Source organism: Oryzias latipes, chromosome 17, assembly GCF_053564925.1.
Source record: "Oryzias latipes strain Hd-rR chromosome 17, Olatipes_Hd-rR_3.1".
Classification (NCBI taxonomy): Eukaryota; Metazoa; Chordata; class Actinopteri; order Beloniformes; family Adrianichthyidae; genus Oryzias; species Oryzias latipes.
In genome coordinates, this window is record NC_136253.1 from 14548017 (window position 1) to 14566975 (window position 18959).

An 18959-nucleotide genomic window follows, 5' to 3' on the forward strand; every position below is an offset into this window, starting at 1 on the left:
ATGTTGTCTATGAAGACTCTCATTCATCCAGGTTGGTTCCATTGTAGTAGGTTTAGGGGATAAGAGGTGAAATGTCTTCTAACTTTAAAATCAAGTCCAGATGACATCCACTAAACCTACTACAAACCAAAATGTTGTGTAGCTGAAGGAAGTCTTACAATCAGCTGGAGAAATGATCTGAAACTTGAACAATGCTTCAATTTTCAGATGAGAGACTGAAGTCCAGCAGAAATACATTTTGTTGGAACTGCGATCAGTCCAAACAAAAGTTCATGTTTGTAATCAGAAAAATAAAATGGCTTTTGTCAGAATCCAGACTTGAATAAGTTACTGTCACTGTGGTTTCCAGCTTCCTGTTTTTAACATCAAATAGTGATAAAATTGCAAGTTTAAGCAATTGATTAAAAAAAACAAAGTTTCCTCCATTATTAGAAATACCGAGAAAATCGTCAGCTAGACTTCTGAGCTTGGCTTTCATTGTTCGTTTTTCTACATTTTTCTGTAAAAATCTTTCCGTTTTAAAGACTTGAAAGGTTTTAGTTACTTTGAAGAATATCTGTCATATAATGGAGTTAAATTTAAAAGCATTTAAGAAGAATAAGCATCCATCACGTGCTGAGCATTGTGTTAGTTGGAAAAGCTTATTTAAATTCGTTTCAGAGACGTTGAACTTAAGCAAGTTTTAAAAATGTAAAGGAAAACAGACTGGAAATGCTTTACGGTGTAATCCCCTCACACCGATGAGATGCGCCGGAAGTGACGTAGCGCGGAGCGGCGGTGTCGGGGCTGCAGACAGCAGCAACTCACTGAAAAGCAGCAAACCTGACCTCAGCGGTGGAACTGTGGACTCTGAGAGCCGGAGCGGAGAGCGCCGGAGCCGGGCCGGAGCTGTATGGCGGCGGCTGTGTCTGCGGTAAGACCCGAAACCAGTCGGTCCGGTTTCTATACATCATGCTAAGCTAACGCTAACAGCCTCACTGCGCAGGCCCGAAGCCTCCTATGGTTTTTGTCAGAATCAGTTTTGAACCCAGAGTACCTGAAACACACAGAACTGACGGGCTGGAGGCAGAGCATCAGTCTGGGCTGAGACGGAGCCTGACTCATGAAAACATCCTCCAAAGTTCTGAATGGATGCTCACCTTAACTATGCAGGTGTGCACACCTGCTGGTTCACTTCAGGTTTGTCGGGTTTAATTGCAGCTGATCGACGATTGGTGCCGCGCAGACTCAGTGCTGCACGTGAGGTTTTTTGGATAATGAACAGAGTTGACTGGTGAACTGAGTGTCGGATCCAAACACAACTCCATGACAGCAGATTCTCTCCATGAGTGTTGTATCTCAATGAGACTTTTTGTAACGGGTATAAAGATTTACTGCAACTCTGATCAGATGTTCTGATCCAAAACTCACTTTCTGTTGGGGCAGAGTCTCTTCAAAGTCACTAAAGTCACAAAAGTCACTGGAGTACTTGGATAACTAAAATAATTATCGATCAAAATTGATTTTCAATTAACAAATCCAATCCACAAAACACATTTTATACAAGTCTTTTTAATGTTTTTATTTGTCTCCAGGCAAAAAAACAGATTTTCTGTTCATTGTTATTATTAAAGTTACAACTTTATTCAGATGAAATCATCAAATGCATACAAATATATTTTCATTGTAAAGTAATGTTTACGTTAAAATTTGAATACAAATGAATAAAACTTTATTGATCCCATTAAATGGAAATGACCATAGCTCTATTAAAAACATTCATTCATTTTCTATTCCGTTTTGTCCCTTTCGGGGTCTCGGGGCTGCTGGAGCCTATCCCAGCCACTTGCAGATGGATAATAAATACACTTAAAAACACAATCATTTGCGTCCAGTGGCTTATTTTTTTGCAATTATATTTAAATCATATAAACTTTATACACACAGGAAGTAACGTAATAATTGGGGAGAAGTCTTTGTATGTCAAAGTCAGATGAAGGTTGTAATAAAAATGCTTTCTACTAATCAAGTCAATAATTGTATCATTCAAGAAATCAGAGTATGGTCAAATTTTTTACTACATGTTAACTGGATTATCAATTAAATGAAAATAAGTGGTTGTTGTCTTTTTTCTTCTTTAAACCTTTCTGTGTGCGGTTTCTGTCACTGGACGGTTTGGACAACATCCATCCCAGACCACATCCCTCTCCACTTTGTTTTGCTAATGTTTGATCATCAATCAATCAATTAAACTACGATCTGTTTTGATCACCTGCTGCTGTCTGCAGGGGGGGCCGGCTCTCGTCATGGAGAATGGACAGGGGACCACCACAACCACCAAGCTGGGCCTGCCACCACTCACCCCTACCCAGCAGGAGGCGCTGCAGAGGGTAACAGACAGGGCTGATTTAAAATATTTCCTCATAAACCAGTCCAGCAAAGACACTTTTCCATGGAGTTTAGCTGGTAGAGATGTAGAGGCAAAATTTGACAACAGCTGAGCACTCAGAAACCCCTGGAAGGATGTTCAAACGTTGGATGCTGCAGAGTTGTGACCAGCTGTTTCCTGCATGCAGGCAAAAAAGTATGCAATGGAGCAGAGCATCAAGAGCGTGCTGATGAAGCAGACTCTGGTGCAGCAGCAGCAGTTCACCAGCCTGCAGGTAAGAGCTTTGGTGAAGACTGAGCACGGAGGAGAAAGATTCAGAACTGAAACCTCCTCTGCTGGCTTTTCTGATGAGTCTTGTGTGGTTTGACTCTGTCTCTCAGATGGCGTCGCTCACCATGGGTATAGGAGATGCTCTGTCTCCTCTGCAGTCGGTGAGTTGTGTTTTCCTAACTGTTACGGCATAAAATTGTGTGTTCAGACTAGCACCTTCCCTGTCTGTCTGCTGTTTGTGTGTCTGTGTGTTGGAAGAACTTTGTATACCCTATTTTCTGGAGTATAAAGCACTCCTTAATTTGCAGCTGTTCAAAGATGCATATTAAAGAAGAAAAAAACACACTTCATGAGATCATTCAGTCTCTTTTTTTTTAACGTTAATCTTGACCTTGTGCTGCAGGGGCTGCGTCTGAACAAGGACGCTTTCAGGCAGTACTTCTGTCTCTCTGTGACCCAGTTTGATGATTTGCTTTCCTGCTGTAGTGAGAGGAAGGAAAACTAAAATAATAATAATAATGTCTGGATGCAAATGTCCTCCCTGGCAGACAGGGGGCACTCTGCTGCTGGCTCACACTTCTTCTTCTTCGTCTGCTTGCTGTGAGCTTCCAGGTGGCGGCTCAGAGGCAGCGAGCTCTGGCCATCATGTGTCGCGTTTACGTCGGCTCCATCTACTATGAGCTGGGCGAGGACACCATCAGGCAGGCCTTCGCCCCTTTTGGACCAATCAAAAGCATCGACATGTCCTGGGACTCGGTTACCATGAAGCATAAGGTGATCTTCGTTTCTTCTTTTACCCCAAAGTTCCACAGTCTGCCCCCCATGAGCTCCGATTGTTGATCTACCTGATTGTCCCTGTAGGGCTTTGCCTTTGTGGAGTATGAGATGCCTGAAGCGGCTCAGCTGGCTTTAGAGCAGATGAATTCTGTCGTCCTAGGAGGAAGGAACATTAAAGTAAGTCCAGATCCACCCCATGTGGTAGAATGACTGGTTTTTAGACGTCTATTAGTGTTTTAGTTTTCTGCCTCTACATCACCTTGTGGATGTGAAGGTTGTTGAAGTTTTCTTGTCTGTCAGGTGGGGAGGCCCAGTAACATCGGTCAGGCTCAGCCAATCATTGACCAGCTGGCAGAGGAAGCGCGTGCCTTCAACAGGATCTACGTGGCCTCAGTGCACCCCGACCTTTCAGACGAGGACATCAAGAGTGTCTTTGAGGCATTCGGGAGGATCAAGTCCTGCATGTTGGCCCGTGAACCCACGACGGGCCGGCACAAAGGTTACGGCTTCATTGGTGAGCACCGCTTGTCTGCGTGCTGCCTTTGCCAGCCTCGGCAGCGCTGACGGGGTTCTGGGTTTGGGTCTGAGCCGATTTCAGCTCCTCTATGTGGGTGGCATGTTTGGTTTTCAGAGTACGATAAGCCTCAGTCGTCTCTGGATGCCGTCGCCTCAATGAACCTGTTTGATCTTGGGGGCCAGTACTTGCGGGTGGGGAAGGCGGTGACTCCGCCCATGCCTCTCCTGTCACCAACAACTGCTGGAGGATTGCCTGCTGCGGCTGCTGTTGCGGCTGCGGCCGCCACCGCTAAGATCACATCTCACGTAAGAAGCTCCGCCTCCAGCATCAGCGGCGTTCTGCAAAAGATTTCCTGCAGTTCTGCATCACGTTGCTTCTGTATTGATGCAGTGTGTTTGCTGGCTTTAGGATCCCATAGGAGCATCAATGCTGGGAGCGCTGGCTGGACCGGCGCTCCTCTCCCAGCAGCTCGGACTTCCTCAGGCTGTCATGGCCGCCCAGGCCCCAGGCGTAATCACAGGTACACGTCCTCAATTCCACCCACGCGTAGTTCTTTCCTGCTGAAATGTGCCGGCATAGTCATCAGCACTTTAACAGCCGGGTCTAGTCTGCAGAACCACAGAGTTGTAAAGAGACGCGTCAGCCACCACATTTCACAAAGCCCTGAATACTAAACTGACTTAAGGATCAATGGAATCGTGTTTGTTTGGGCATGAAAGTAACCTGTTATTCAGTATTCAACCCTAAAGTTACTCAGGTTTACAGTTTTTCCAATTTATTTTGTGGCAGCAGGTTTAGTTTTAGATGTACATTTTATGATTTTTTTATTTTTTAGACTAAACTTTGCAGTCTTTTAAAATGCCTGACTCGCCATTCCTCTGGTTTTTTTTTAGGGGTGACTCCAGCTCGACACGGCTTACCTCAGGTGGGTTTGGTGAACCCCGTGTTGGCCACGCCCCCTTCAGCAACGGCTCCCCTGGGAGTCGAGCAGAAGAAGAAGGAAGAGGAGGAGCGGCAGCAGGAGACGCTGCTGGACGGCGCCATGGAACCCCTGAGCGAGCAGGAGCACGTGAGCATCAGCGGCAGCAGCGCCAGACACATGGTGATGAGGAAGCTGCTGCGCAAACGAGAGGTGAGGTCCACGCTCCGCCCAGGAGCAAGGCAGCGGCAGACGAATGGGGGTTTTGGCGAAGCCCCTGCTGTGAGCTGACTTTGTCCACCTTTTTGTCCGTCTGCAGTCCACCGTCATGGTTCTGAGGAACATGGTTGGGCCCGAGGACATCGACGACGACCTGGAAGGGGAAGTGACGGAGGAGTGCGGTAAATACGGCCAGGTGAAGCGGGTCATCATCTACCAGGAGCGGCAGGGCGAGGAAGACGACGCAGACATTATCGTCAAAATCTTTGTGGAGTTCTGTGAAGCCATGGAGATGAACCGAGCTATTCAGGCACTCAACAACCGCTGGTTCGGAGGACGGAAGGTGGTCGCAGAAGTTTATGACCAAGAACGCTTTGAGAACAGTGACTTGTCCACGTAATAACTGGAGCAGAGACTATGGGGAGTAGCATAGTGGCCTCTTTCTAACCTGTTTTTTTATAGCGTTTGTCTTCAGGGAAACGTCTCCTCTTCCTCTTTGGCTGGTTTCTCTGCAGCATCAAAGTCATGTTTTATGTTGTCTGTCCTGCTCTCCCTTTTTTTTTAAGCAGCAAAGTTCTCACGGTTACCACGGTTACTGCTCAGGTGAAGGAAAGGACTTTGTTACAAATCTCCCCCTCCTTCCTACACCGCCTCTGAAACATGCAGAGGGAGTTTTGTGGTTCCACAGGTCCAGATTCACACCTGCTCGCCGCCAGGTGCTGCATTCCTGCTCCTAAATCCAGTTTTGGTTCCGGCACAAAACGTTCCTGTCAGCAGGAAGTTCTGGTTCTGGCCATTGCATTGAGGCTTTTGGCATTTAGAGCCCAGCAGTGAAGGTTCCTGAAGGCAGCAATGATGCTTTTATACCCAGACTGACTTTAGGGGGTCTGTGCTGCGTCTCACGTTCTCTGAACTACACTCATGCCAAAACTGATCCTCAGAATCCTGGATTCTTGGAGAAAAGGTTCCAGGCAGCGGCACCACACTCACAGTGATGAAGGTTAAAATATATTTGTGAATAATTTGTGAATAAAAGCATTTTTTTTTGCTCTTTTCTTTCTGTGAAGCTGCTGTTTGATCAGCTAACACTTTGCCCACGGTTCTGGTAACTTCTGGAGAAGGCGTTTGGCTTCAGGTGAGTATTGGTTCTGAAGGTGAGGCAGTTCGCCTTCACTGCTTCCGTTGTCTGTTGAAGGAGATAAAAGTGTCTGTCTTAAAAATATCTGATCCAGAAGAGGCAAAAAAAGCCAAATTAGAGAAAAGGTTGGTTCTGCTAGTCCTGTCATAAGACCATAACCTCTTCACCACGTTGACCTTTAAGCTGTTGTCCAACTTTTCTGTGTGGTCTCAGCTTTGTTCTTCCTATGTTGCTCACTCTCTTTTGGTTTTACTTCTGCTTTTCTGAGCTTTGAATCTCACCAGGTGACAAAACCCATCGTTTTTTAGACTGACCTGAGTTGAGATGAGCTTTCAAAGCTGCCAAGGTTTTACACCCAGCAAACCAATGAAAGGCATCAAGGTGCAGACCGAATAACCCAGAGAGAAAGGTCGCTGTAGATTGAACAGACTGTTCTAAACAGAATTGCTGATAAGTTTACCTCTCCGTTTGGTTGCTTTGCTTTCACATGCAGCACTTTCAGAGTTGGACCAATGACTGAATCTCCTGCTGAAAAATTCCGTTTAACGGCTTTTAATTGGAGGGATAGTGTACATAAAAATGTTCAATTCTGCCTTAAATATAAAATAAAGTATAGTTGAACAGAATTAACTCATGCAAAAGATCTTTACTGTCTAAATGCTGAGTTTTGTCCACATAATTTATTTTAAATATATTTTTATTGAAATATTACACACTAATATATAATAATTCACTTTTTTACACCGAAACTTCACAAAGTAACATGGTAGTTGTTAGCTCAAATGTTTAGGGCCATAGAATAGTCTTTGTTTATGAAAGACTTTACCATTAAACAAAAATGAGCCCCCCTTAAATGTACATCTCTGATTGTGAAACACAGACTAAGGAACCATAACCAGGTGAACCAGATGCTATTTAGAAAATGTTAGGATGAGGAAATGTTGTCAAATCTGCTGTGGAGCATCCAAACTCTGGGACTTTTTTTTTTTCTTTTTAAGAAATTCTCTGCAAACAAATAAAGTAAGCCAAAAAATGTGTTTTTGCAGTTTGTTTAAAGATTTCTGACCTCCCAAAAAAACCGGATCCTTTGAAAACAAGTAATTGCACAAGTTGACAAATCTTACATAATATATGTCGGAATCACATCATTAAAAAAAAACATGAGATTATAAATACCGGTATCTTATATGGGATTTTTGTGTCAAGTATCAGGCAGTGCTGCTTAAAGGCACAACCAGTATAGAAATGTTTTTGTTTGCACATATCAGAATGTGTTCAGAACGCCATACATTTGTATAATTTCTGTTATGACATAAAGTCCACCAATCCTGACGGTCCTATCCTTTAACTTCACAGCTGTGCAGGTGAGGGCGTCACAGAGCCTCCTCTGCACCTGTTTGTCCTGAGACTTGGAGATAGGATGTAAAAACTGTGCTGTCACAGATTTGGGTAACTTTCCTAACATGTGGCCACAATCAGGGGTCACTTTTACTGTTATCATGAGCTTTAGAAAAATTGATCCTATAGATTTAAGCAGTGTATAATATTGACCAGCAGAGGACAGAAGAGTTCAAGTTACTTTTTTTTGTAAAAAAAAAAACCTCACCAAGTTCATAATGAAATCTGGGCAATACCAATTTTTTTTTTAGACAAATTACAAGATTATTCTTGGGAGATATTGAAGGCGTCGCATTTCCACAATGCTTCAAGGGTGAATGAGTTTTTACTGATGTCAGCTGCTCAAAAAGCCATAATAATCTGGTATATATTTAAAAAAATCCATGAAGGTTTGGTTGCATCTAGTTTTTTTTGTCTCTTTAACTGAATCCGTGAAGGTTTTCCTTCATCCAAGCTTCTTTAACTGAAAGAACTAGTGCTGACTGAAGCCATTGTGATCAGCTCCAGTTTGTCTGGGCGTTGACTTTGATCTCAGGGCAGATGGTTTGAGAGTAACTCAATGAAAAATGTTTTGTCTTGAACGGAGCCTTTTTTTTCCCCTTCAGCTGAACTTATGTCAGTCAGCAGCATAAAAAAGACAAAAGGACAGAAACACTCCAGTTAATCTTTTTTTATTGAAACCCTGATTAGATTTTGGATAGTCCCTATAAAGGCAGTTTTAATGTCATTCAAGTTAAGAAAGGTTCTGTGTGAGCAGACATCCAGCAGGTCAGGTTTTTTTCTTCTTTTATGAGGATGTACAAACAGACTGCAATTATTATATTGTCATCTATCAGCGGTACGTCTACTTTCTGAATCAGTGTGAACATTTTCACATGACTGATCTTTGTGTTCTGGTCCTGAATGGTCTAGTTGTTCTCACAAAATGAAGCACTGACTCTTTATAAGAAAAATAATTAGTGGAACGAGAATGTAAGATCTTTGCCTGATTGTTAACTACAATTATTTGTTAATTTAGCTGTTTATCCTATTTTTGGTTTTCTTTTTTGTAATTCAGTTACCTTGAGAATTTTGTTCAGTTTTATTTTGTATGGCAAGTGATGCTAATTAAACGAATAAATAAAAAAGTAAAACTCCTGAGACATGTGAGATGGAAGAACTGCTGGGTTTGTCCCGTTTTAGTGTCCTCAGGTCTGAGTCTGAACCCTCGAAAAAGAGTTTTTGTAAGGATACTTTATCTTTATGAAAATATGAAATAATATTTTATATGAAGATTATGAAAATAAAAATTAATTAGATTTTCAACATACATGAAGTAACAAGGATCACGAAAATTGATTTTGCAGAGATCTCGCTGTGCAGTGAAGCCTTTTATCATCTTCATCAACTCCATAGAGAGGGAACTTGGCACTCTTAAACATTCCCTAATGAAGGTGACAGTAACTGAAAATTACTGAAGGTGAAACAGATTCATGTTTCTTCATGAAGCTTTCACACACCTGACACTAAAAACAACACAAACGCATACAACACTACAGATAACCTGCATGTGTTACTAATTTAGTAACATTTTTAAAAAAGCCGTGTTCACCTGAGCATCGCTGCTGTTTTCTCTATATAACTTAACGTAAATTAATCAACAGAAAAGCTCCCGTCAGAAAGGAAAGAAGGTGACAACATGTCATTTCTTTTCTGAGCACCAGCCAAACGAAGATGGAAGAGAGATTTGATCATCAGTTTCCTGAAACTTGATGCCAAAGCCTTTTCAGAGACCCTCTAAGGATGATGCAGTCCAACCGTCTGTCAACAGGCACATAAAAATGGTTCACCAAACAAGTCTATCCTGTAACATTATTCTGCACCACTGCATCTGCTGTCAGAGTAACTGATGTGACTGGAATGTCTGTCCTGAAAAGACACGCATCTGCAGGGCTCGCTGAATTTGCATATAAACCCACAGTTCTGCTCTGAACTCCTGACATCAAAGGAACGGGCCGATCTGTCAGGACCACGGGCAAAAGACCAGGAGGCGGGCTCACATCAACCCAATTTTAAAATCCCTGCATTGGCTCCCCATATGCTTCAGGATTGATTTTTAGATACTTTTAACCGTTTTTATATTTCTTAACGGTCTTGCGCCTTCTTATCTATCAGATCTTTTAGTAAAGTATGAACCCTCGCAGACCCTGAGATCCTCTGGCACTGGTCTGTTAACCGTTCGGTTTGTAAAAACTAAAACCTATGGAGAGGCTGCATTTCAGCACTATGGCCCCCGATTATGGAACAGTCTGCCAGAGGACCTGAGGGCCGCAGAGAGCATTAACGCTTTTAATAAAAGGCTCAAGAGCCATCTTTTTAACCTGGCTTTTAGCTAATTTTTACTACCACTATTTGTTTATTTATTTTATTTATTTTTATTCTATTTCTTTTGTTTTAAGAACTTACACTAGATTTTTACGTGTTTTAATTTACCCTATAGCAGTGTTTTATTGTTTATTGCTTTTTTCAATGTTTACTTTTTCAGTCTCCTTTTTTATTTTATTTTTTATTTACTTTTCTTTATTTATTTTCCAGTGCTTCCTCAGTTGGGACCTCTCCCTCTGGGTCAGCTGCTGTTCAGCCACTGCAGCTCTAGATGGGGACCTGCATCACCTCTTAGCTGTGGTGGAGCGGTCCCCGCCTGAGATGCTGCATTTGGATGTCTATGCAGCTATTCACAGGTTGTCTATGGGCAACAGGAGTTCTTTAGAAATTCGCCTCCAAGTTGTGGGTGGAACTGTTGGTTGTGAGTAAACCTGCACTCATTTTCCATCATCCACTTGTTCCTCTGCAAGCTTACAGCCCCTCAGACCGCCAACCTAATATTAGTAGTGCAACAAAAACGGTGAGCAATATTGAAGCTATCCATTTGAATTGAGCCAGATGCCAGCTCTGACGAGCTAAAAAAACCGACATGGATTTAGTCGTCTAGATGTTGATGCATCAGAATGGAGCGGAGCAGGAAGCTTGTGGCACACAGATTGTAGTTTGTAGAAAACAACTAAAGTCTTTTTCAAACTCAATTTTTTGTCTGCTCATCTGTAAAAGCAGAAATACTCAGAAATGCTGTTTTAATCTTAGTTTTCTTCATATGTGTCCTTCATCCTGGGAAAAAAAATGCATCAAGAACATATTAGAAACACCACAAACACCATTTTCATTAGAGTGAGTCTTTAAGTTCTGCTCTTCATGATTGTTCCAGTAAACACTCTGACTGTCATGGATTCCTTTAAGGTGAGGCATGTCATCAGTCAGCTGCACTTTCGTTACTCATGGGTTTCATAATGAAGAAAAATAAACTAGAAAAGCGACAACTGTGAATTGGAATTCCTTCAGCAGCACATTGTCTTTCTACCGTTGAGCTACGCCCTTCACATATAGGCTTACCTCCGTTCATGCCTCCGTTCCTCTTCTGCTGTAACCAGACACTAAAACAGAACTTTCCCTCCTGTAAGCAAACAACTGCTGCTCTGCTGGAACCTGAAGAACAACTTCTACAGAATCTGTAAGTAACTCTGGTGGGACAAAAAGCTGAGACAAACATGACTTAAATGTGTTTTCTTCTTTGGTACTCATTTACAAACCAATGTTATTATTATTTTAGCATCCAAAATGTTTTTTCTTGTCTGTGGTTATGTATTTATTTAAAGGTTAAGAGAAAACTAAAATCATAACTGGACAGAATCAAACGCAAAACGTGTTTAGGTTGTTGTCTCAAACTGATAAAGGAGAAGAAAAAGAAAGAAAAGAAAAGAACATTTGTGATTTTCTCCCCAAGTTTAAGACATTCAGTTGCGTGACAAAACGTAAATATCTACGATGAAATAAAATTATCCATGATAAAGAAAAGAGAATTGGCAGAAAGTGTCAAAAATGAAACATGATTCATTTAAAAAAGCATAAATGGTTGCAGAAAATGACAACCAATGACAACAAATGAAATGAGAAAAATAAGAACAAAACAGTTACAAAGTAAACAATTAATGAATTAGTCAAATTTTAACCTTAAAAAGAAAAACGTCAAAGTAGAATGGCAAATATAAGGACAATTTTTTCTTTAAGTTCCGTGTTCAATACACTAATCATTGGTTTACAGAGCAGACTAGCTTTACATGATGAAAGGGAGCGTTGGGGTAAAAATTTCTTTTTTTTTTTATTTTTTTTCATCATTACCATGTTTTATTAAAATGTAAAATATCCAATGCCACTTTAAAATACTATCAAATGTGTTTACGTCTAAGCATGTTGTTCAGCAATACAGCAATTCTTGAGTCTTTACTAGAAACGACAGCAGAGCTCTTAAAAAGTCTTAAAGTGCCGTAATTACCTTGACATTATTGCATTGTTACTAGACGTTTATTATCAAATTATATACAGCATTATACTTTTATACAAACATACAAAATGTATTTTGTGATAAAAATGTGTAAAGATGTTGTGCTTCGGTTTCTTAATGCACTTCTGCTTGTCCTCCTCAACAGCAGTAACAAACAAAACCCACAATTTAAACCCGACAAAAATCCTTTACATTTTGGCCAAGAAAAGAAAAACACAACAGGGTACAGTAGTAACACAAAAAGGGGAGGAAAACGAAGACAAAGAAACTCAGAACTCAGAAAAATTTCAATGAAAACATTCATTATTAATGTCTTAAAACTGATGACGGTTCTCATTTCTAAGTAACTGCTGATCAAAACAAAACTATGAGGGGAGTTTAGTGATGCTTCACTAAATGAAAATAAAAACAAATGTTAATAAAAAAAATCAGCTCCTGTGAGACAAAAAACAATAGAGATGACTGGAAAATATTCCATTTTTATCTTACATGGAAAATTAAGTTCCCTTTAGGCTGTACTTTGTCTTCCCAGCTACTTAAACCTGCAGAACCCAACAATAATTTTCTCCAGGACTTTTAAAGTAAATGAAAAAAATTTGGTTTTTGTTTGTTCATTTTGGGAAGCAGCAATTAACAGCAGCCAAATAACTATTAATAAAAACATAAAAATAAAAAAACAGGAAAAAGTAAAATAAAAATCAAAAAACAAACAAAGACCAAAAAAAAAAACGAGTGTCAAATATGACCCTGTGGGATCTCCAGGGCTAAACTTCATGTTAATCCCTTCATGGCGTCTCTTCATCTCAATGGCGGCAATATACTTCCTTCTCTGTGAACTGCTTCCACTGCTATACACTTTTATTTTTGTGTGATATAATGTCGTGTCAACAAACCTTTTTTACATCCTGTCAGATAAAAAGTTAGGAAGATAAAATAAAAGAAGTCAGCCTAACTCATGATGAGGATGAGATAAAAAGTCTTTTTATTTCAGACAGGATGTAAAACAGCATTATGTAAATCCGTCTATAACTCAAATGTTGTAGTGCTGCAACTTTTGTTTTCCATGGGGAGAATTAACTGTCAAACAAGTTTGTCAAATTGGAAGAGAATTTTGGAATTGATTCTATTCTGTGCTTTGAGTTTATGTAAGAGATAATGGCAGATGAAGGGTGCATAATCAGACATTAACGCACGCCATGGAAGACTGAACCGCCCGACGCGAAGCGTTAATTTAAAGTAAATCATATTGAATCATGTTAAAACAAGAGCAAATTTAAAAACTGCTTGTAGCTAAACGAAGTAAGCAGCGTTTTAATGAAGCGTAACAGAAATGGGGTAATTTTTTTCTGTTTCTGTCATTTCAAATGTATAATTTATGATTTTGGTTATTTTTTAGATTCAACCAGAAGGATAAAATTCAAATTTAATTATTTATAGAACACTTTTTCTGTTGCAGAACACCTCAAAATGCTGTACATTAAACACATGAATAAGTAAATAGACAAACAAATTAATAAATAAAAGTACGGTAATCCTGATAAAAGCTCCCCAACACTCATACACATTGTACAAAAACAGACCATGAAATCAAGCTAAAACATAAGCAAATTTAAAAAGTAGCTAACAGAAAAAGTTACATCTGGAGTTTTATGTTTTTTCTTAAAAACCTTCACATTGGATGAAGCCCTCACATCCTCAGACAGGCCGTTCCATGGGCGAGGCCCGCGGTGCCGGAATGTGGCCTCGCCGTTTTTGGTTCTGACCTTGGGGAACATCAGCAGACCTGGACATGAGGGCTCTGGGAGGGACATAAACTAACAGTACTTCTGATAAAAACTAAGGTCAAAGTCTATTTAGACATTTATAAAATAAATAATCCTAAAATCGATCTTAAATCTGACTGGGAGCCAGTTCAAAGATTTCATAATTGGAGTAGTGTGCTTTTTCTTTCTGGTCCTGCGGTTAAGAGGCACACAGCAGATTAACAGTAGCTTTCATAACACCAGAAAGAATTATAATATACAAATGTAATGATCTTCAGCTTGTCGTTTCTGTACCATGAGGTGCCAGAGTTTCAGTAAACGGTACAATTGTATTTTATTTTAGAACTGTAAGGTTCAGGCACAGTCTGTTTGGTACCACATTTTGCTCTTGTGCAGTGTTTTCTTCCCTCCCTGCTCCTTCAGCAAACCAATTGATATTTTTCATCCTTCTCATTTTTCCTCCTTGGAAAAAAATTGAATTCGATGTGGTAATTACGTGAATTAAATGTGCCTCACCTTTAGATCTTATCTGTAATGTTTTTTCTATAATAGATCCGCTGCTGCAGGAGACCTGCATGGATGGGGAGGTCATCAGATCACTTTGATCAGGAGCAAAATGAACCTGAAACTCCCCAAAACAAGGAACAACAGAAAGAGACTGGACATCCACATCAACAGCAGATGATCATCAGGATGCCTGTTTTAAAGTTACAAAAAATAGGTAAGCAAACTGCAAGTGGTGCTGATGACAGCTGTGGCAGAGAAGCTGGTCTAATAAAATCAGCCTGCATGTCGGGGCAGATGGCAATACAAAGGAAAGGTAGACATGCTTAACCTGTCATGCTGCAATTACCTGTGTGAGGGAAGTTTAAAATTTGGAAAATCTTTGCATTGTTTTACGTTATTATGCAAATAAGTTGTTTACTTTGTTTAAACCAGGACTCATCTGGAAATAAGACCCAGTTGACACTGAGGTCATGCAGGTTTTTGAAATGAGTTTCCTTTTTATTTCCTCATTTATTAGTTGGGGTGAATGAATTTCTAAGTTCAAAATGCATAAAAGTTTTTTTCTTCACACCTTCTCTTATCTTTTGTCCTTTTCACAGCCTCAAATATGTAAAGAAAATGTTCAAACTTGCATGTAGGGGCAGATTTCACTAAAAAGACCCAGTCATGCAGCAAATGCTTGTGTGAGCGAAGTAGAAACTTGGATAACCTTTGCATTTCTAAAAGAGTACTTTACTTTGTTTAAAAATGGATGTATTTGAGAAATAGACACAATAAGAATTTGAAACTGAGGTCCTGCAGGTTTGTAATCATTGGGGTAGGGATCCATTTCCTTTCATTTCTTTAACAATCATTTGGGGGGATGGCTTCCTGTTTCCAGGTGCAAGAAACTTGTTTTTACCTTCACACTCTGTGTGACCTTTTGTCCTTACAGATCAGCCACAAATATGTGAAGAGGTTCAAACTGATCAATACATTTGCAACCAGAGGAGTAATTTCAGTCTAAATCAGAAGGAACCAGACCTGGAAAATAATAAAAAACCGAAGCAGAAAGGTGATGACCTTGATCCAGAACCAAGCAATGAGAAGCTCCTCTTTGCAGCTGAGAGCCAAGTCACGAAAGAAAAGCAACGCATCTTATCTGAGTCGGTGGTAAACGTTCAACTAAAGGTGGACAGGAGACATTGTAGAGACAGCAATCTAAGCAGCTCTTCAGGAAATACCAACATGAATGGGAAGTCTTTGTCATGTAATGTTTGTGGGAAAAATTTTAAGTACAATTCCCATCTCAAACGTCATCTCATGATCCACTCGGGGGAGAGGCCTTACAGTTGTGAAAGCTGTGGAAAAGGGTTCAGACAAAGCAGTGATTTGACTGTTCACATGAGGATCCACACTGGCGAGACGCCACATCACTGTAAGGTTTGTGGTAAAGGCTTCTCTGTTACCAGTGTTCTGAAGATTCACATGAGGACCCACACGGGTGAGCGTCCGTATTCTTGCGAGACCTGTGGCAAAAGTTTCACCAGCAGCAGCAGTCTGACCATCCACCGGAGGTGTCACACAGGGGAGAGGCCCCATTCCTGCACTAGCTGTGAAAAGGCTTTCAGCTGCAGCAAAGCTTTGACGATTCACATGAGAACTCACACGGGCCACAGGCTGTACTTCTGTGAAACATGCAGCAAAGGCTTCAGCTGTAACCAAAGCCTGAAAATTCACATGAGGATTCACACAGGTGAGAAGCCTTTCACCTGCACCATCTGCAGAAAAAGCTTCAGGCATAAAGGAAGCCTGTCTTTGCACATGAAAGTTCACTCTGGAAAAAAAACATTTTCCTGTAAACTGTGTGGAAAAGGATTTTTCATTGAAAGTAGGCTGACCGACCACATGAGAATCCACACGGGCGAGAAGCCATTTTCTTGTAAAACCTGTCACAAGAGTTTCAGTTGTAACCAAAGTTTGACTGCTCACACTAAAGTGCACTCAAGTGAGCGACCGTACTCCTGCGAAAAGTGTGGAAAAAGGTTTCGTCATAGTGGCAGTTTGACCTTTCACCTCAAAACTCACTCGGGCCAGAAGCCTTTTTCATGTGAGGTCTGTGGCAAACACTTCATTGCAAGCCGTGCTCTGACCGTCCACATGAGAACCCACACCGGAGAGCGTCCTTTTTCCTGCACGACATGCAGCAAAAGTTTCTCTTTGAAATGCATTTTAAAGGATCACATGACAACCCACTCAGGTGAGAGGCCCTTTTCCTGCCAAACGTGTGGCAAAAGTTTCAGTTTGAAGCGCTCTCTGCAGGTCCACGTGAAAACCCACACGGGCGAAAAGCCCTACTTTTGTGAAATGTGCGGTACAAGGTTTCGCACAAAACACAGCATTGATGCTCACATGAGGATTCACAGCGGCGAAAGGCCATTTTCCTGTCAAACGTGTGCTAAAAGCTTTACCAATAAGTCTAGTTTGACCATTCACATGAGGATGCACACAGACAGCCGGCCGTACCGCTGTACAACCTGTGGGAAGAGTTTCAACAAAACCTATGCCTTGACTGTCCACAAGAGGACCCACACAGGCGAAAAGCCCTTTCCTTGTGACTTGTGTGGAAAAGCATTCACCCGCAGCAGCGGTGTGACCAACCACATGAGAGTCCACACGGGAAGCAGGCCCTTCGTCTGCGGCACGTGCGGCAAAAGCTTCAAAAGTAGCAGCAATTTGTTAAGCCACATGCACACACACGCAGCCGACAGGCAGCACTCCTGCATGACGTGTCAGAAGAGTTTCTCTACTAAATACCTGCTGACCGTCCACACAAGAAGCCACACAGGTGAAAACCCCTACGTATGCAACACCTGCGGGAAAAGTTTGAGCTGTGGTAGTAGTTTGAAAGCACACATGAGAATCCACACGGATAACAAGCGGTTTGTGGAAGATGTGGGAAAGAGTTCAGCACTAAGAGTAGTTTGAACGGCACACACTCAGAAAACACACTCAGACTGGAGTCCTGGAAGGCCTCGAGGCGTTCTTTCTCATCCAGAGTCTCTCTCAGGGCAAAATCATGCACTACAATTGTACATCCAGATTACACAACGCAAGAGGGGGGAATTTTAATTCTACAAATAAAGAGTTTGCTGTGCAGGCTTCTTTCATAAAAGTTCACCGTCAATGGCGATGTGGCAATGGAGAAACAGAAAGAGCAGACACAACAATTAAAGTCTTCCCAATGTTTATGTAAAAACGTAATTTGATTTTGGCTTTTGTTCCTGTCTGTTTTCCTGATTGGATCATAATCCATGTAATCTGTTGTGAATTGTGCTCGTTAATCTGTACTGGAAGTTCTGAATGACACTTTATCTTGGTTAATCATAATTAAACTGGTTCTATCTAGTGTTGCTGTGCCATACATCAACATTTACTGCTCGACAAGCACTAATAATAACTGAGACCTGCAGCCCTGAAGAGGAGCTTTGTGATATTGAGACCTTCCATCTGCACTGAATTCAAACCGTCTCCTCTGACAGACGGGCACGGTGCCGTGTGGTTAAGTAACCTGGTTTGTGGGGGACGTTCAGGTTGTTGAACAGGACCGTGTGCAGCAGCTTCAACCACAAACAAAGTCATGCTTTGCAGCAAGTCGCTCTCTGACATCATTCTGTCTCTAAAAGAACTGAAAAAGAAAACATTTTACAGGTGTTTTAAATGTTTACATATATTTAAATTCGCTGACTTTTTTTTAATGCAGAAGTGTGTATCACATTTATAATAAATATTCATTCTTGAAATTGAAAAACATAAACATTCATAATTTCGCTGCACCCATTTAAATAAAATCGTGTCATCTCTAGATTGTAATTAGGCTTTTAGTTTGCCTGAGTTTTCAGAAAGCTTAATGTAACCTGATTATTTCAGAGCATAAAAAAGCAGCCACTGATTTCTGACTGTGGAACAATATTCACCTGAAAGGCTGCATGCTTTCAGACCTTTGCTTGATTGCTGTTGAACTGCTTTAAAACAATGAACGGGCTTAAACATGGAAGCTGTCACCCTAAAAACGGAAAAAGAAATGTATTCCTCAACATGGATGAAAATGGTTAAACCATTCATCATTGGTTATTACTTTAAAAAATAAAGATGCAGAAGATTCAAGTTTTCTAGGGTTAGTGTGAGTGTTTGGGAAGGGGGGGTGTTCACTCGGGTCGTCAAGAAGACTATCAAGGTGAATAATCGAGGAAACTCTCATCAAAATGAATTGGGTTTATTTTTCAAATCGTGTAGCGTGAAAAAACATGATTGCATTGGTCAAAGTGGTTTGGGGTAATTGTGTATTCATTGTGAGTTTGATTGGGCTTTAACGCTTGTTTTCTCTTTCATGCATGTTGGTTGAATGTCTGTGATAAACATGAATAAAAAGTGTTCACATGTTTATCAAAATGATTAAATAAAGTACAGCTGGTGTGTGGAAAAGGTGGGGTCTTTTCTTGAATGAATGATTGGTCTCTATGTTTCTGCCTCAGTCTCTATAGTGAGAGTTTCCAAACAACAAAGATAATCAGTTAAGGTTTCATCTCAATTTGTGCAAAACCTCGCAATCAGTTTGGATCAGAACCAAGAAAAATGACTGTACTCAAACCTGTTCTTCTCTCACTGGATTCCTCTTCAATTAATTAGTGGTTTTAAAGTATTGGCACTAATTTAAACATCTCTGAAC

The 18959-nt window shown here is 40.9% G+C and overlaps 2 protein-coding genes across 2 annotated transcripts; both read left to right on the forward strand.

The window, feature by feature from the left end:
* The first annotated feature begins 734 nt into the window (after window positions 1-734).
* On the forward strand, window positions 735-6125 carry puf60a (poly-U binding splicing factor a). Its single transcript, XM_023965671.2, has 11 exons — window positions 735-913; window positions 2268-2369; window positions 2556-2642; window positions 2749-2799; window positions 3251-3412; window positions 3500-3592; window positions 3716-3929; window positions 4047-4237; window positions 4341-4452; window positions 4826-5064; window positions 5171-6125. Exons 1-11 carry the CDS (start codon window positions 893-895, stop codon window positions 5468-5470), a joined length of 1572 nt encoding a protein of 523 aa, XP_023821439.1. The 5' UTR covers window positions 735-892; the 3' UTR covers window positions 5471-6125.
* A 4907-nt stretch (window positions 6126-11032) lies between these two features.
* LOC101168490 (uncharacterized) lies at window positions 11033-18081 on the forward strand. The gene is made up of 3 exons (XM_023965669.2): window positions 11033-11150; window positions 14297-14465; window positions 15186-18081. The coding sequence occupies exons 2-3, from the start codon at window positions 14324-14326 to the stop codon at window positions 17216-17218; spliced, it is 2175 nt and encodes a 724-aa protein (XP_023821437.2). The 5' UTR covers window positions 11033-11150; window positions 14297-14323; the 3' UTR covers window positions 17219-18081.
* The last annotated feature ends 878 nt before the right edge of the window (window positions 18082-18959 follow it).